This window comes from Gigantopelta aegis, chromosome 6 (genome assembly GCF_016097555.1).
Source record: "Gigantopelta aegis isolate Gae_Host chromosome 6, Gae_host_genome, whole genome shotgun sequence".
Lineage (NCBI taxonomy): Eukaryota > Metazoa > Mollusca > Gastropoda > Neomphalida > Peltospiridae > Gigantopelta > Gigantopelta aegis.
The window spans coordinates 13,291,821-13,293,222 of record NC_054704.1 but is presented as its reverse complement, the minus strand read 5'-3'; the positions used below and the strand labels follow the sequence as shown (position 1 = coordinate 13,293,222).

The 1,402-nt window shown below is 36.2% G+C and overlaps 1 protein-coding gene across 1 annotated transcript in view; it reads right to left on the bottom strand.

The window, feature by feature from the left end:
* The window catches only part of LOC121374915 (glutamate receptor-like), a 90,794-nt gene extending 89,873 nt beyond the window's left edge, over positions 1-921 (bottom strand). The window contains exon 1 of the mRNA XM_041502050.1: positions 762-921. Within this exon, the coding sequence (XP_041357984.1) occupies positions 762-849 (88 nt within the window). The 5' untranslated portion in view covers positions 850-921. The remainder of the gene's footprint in view (positions 1-761) is intronic.
* Between the last annotated feature and the right edge of the window lie 481 nt (positions 922-1,402).

Below are 1,402 nucleotides of genomic sequence, written 5' to 3'. Positions count from 1 at the left end.
CACATGCCGTGAAATAAGCCATGTATTACATGTCGAATAGCACGTGGGGGCGAACACCGATATCCACCCCCGCATTCAATACATAAAGTGCAAACATCAGTATCAGATGTTTGGTTGTATCGCATCTTTCCCTTCACACCAAACATGGAATAATTTTATCTGCTACTAAATAAAGGTAATATGTACTGACGATCAGACTAACTTGTGAATGAGATATATAAAGAGAAGGAATCCTATTGAAATGATTTCTGGATTCATTAATGCAATAGTAACATGAATAATGACTAAACTGAAGTTAATTTATAGACAAAGGTGAATGCTGATAAAGATAAAGCGAAACTGTTTTGGAAAAGTAATTTTAACATGATTTTCTAACCAAACGAAAAAAATTGCAAATATAGAAATGATAAGTTACAATGTTAGCTATGCACCTTTTTAAAATGAACCTAACACATGACTGTAGTTCACCGTATCTATTCTTCAACCATTTCCCATATATACATATATTTATTTATTACGATAATAATTATTGCTTCAGCTATTCATTCTACGAAACGAAAACAAATAAAATCTTAAGAGATAAAAAGTGATGTAAGTTTACCTTCAATTATTGCTACCATTCATTACACTGAACAGTTCTGGACATCACGTTATAGTTGTGTGTATATGGATGTTTGTAAGGATGTAAAAATCTAATAACTAACTCTACAGACATACAAGCAACGTAAGATAATGGCGGCACTGTGTGCCGTGGTACTCACCTATTGGCACCTGATCAAGAAGACCGTTCGCCCAATCCAGCCTTGTCCAGAGAAAAAGGAGAAAAACACAAACACTTATTTTTCTCATGTCCTTCTATTATTGCCCCTAGAAGAAGCAACGTTTTGGCCATTACGAAGCTTAACAATCGTGGTCCGCATCGCTCCCCATCGCACACAGCTAATATTTGAGAATGAAGCGAAAAGAGCGAATGCGCATGCGCGGTCGAGATCCAATTTTTCCAGACACTTCCAGGGATGTCTACGATCGACTGTGTACATTTTGTTTGAAATCATGTCCGTCAAATATAGAATTATTACCAATATTTTCTCGCTGATTCACCACATAAGTCGGAAGGCACACACAATTTGGGTGAGAGAGGACAGCCACGACTTGTCGATTATGTGTGTAAATACGACCTACAAGAGCGATAAACTCTTACAAACAACGGCCAATGAATAATTGGCATGGTTCGCAACCATCTCTAGTTCGATCCATCCTTTGGGCAAAAATACTAATGTATTCTCATAACTAGCCGTTGGAAGATTTATTTATTACAGAATGATCATGTCACAAAGTTTGAACAAAACAAAAATTGAAAAAGAAGAAACAAAAGCAAAATAAAATGACGTTACCAGCCAAA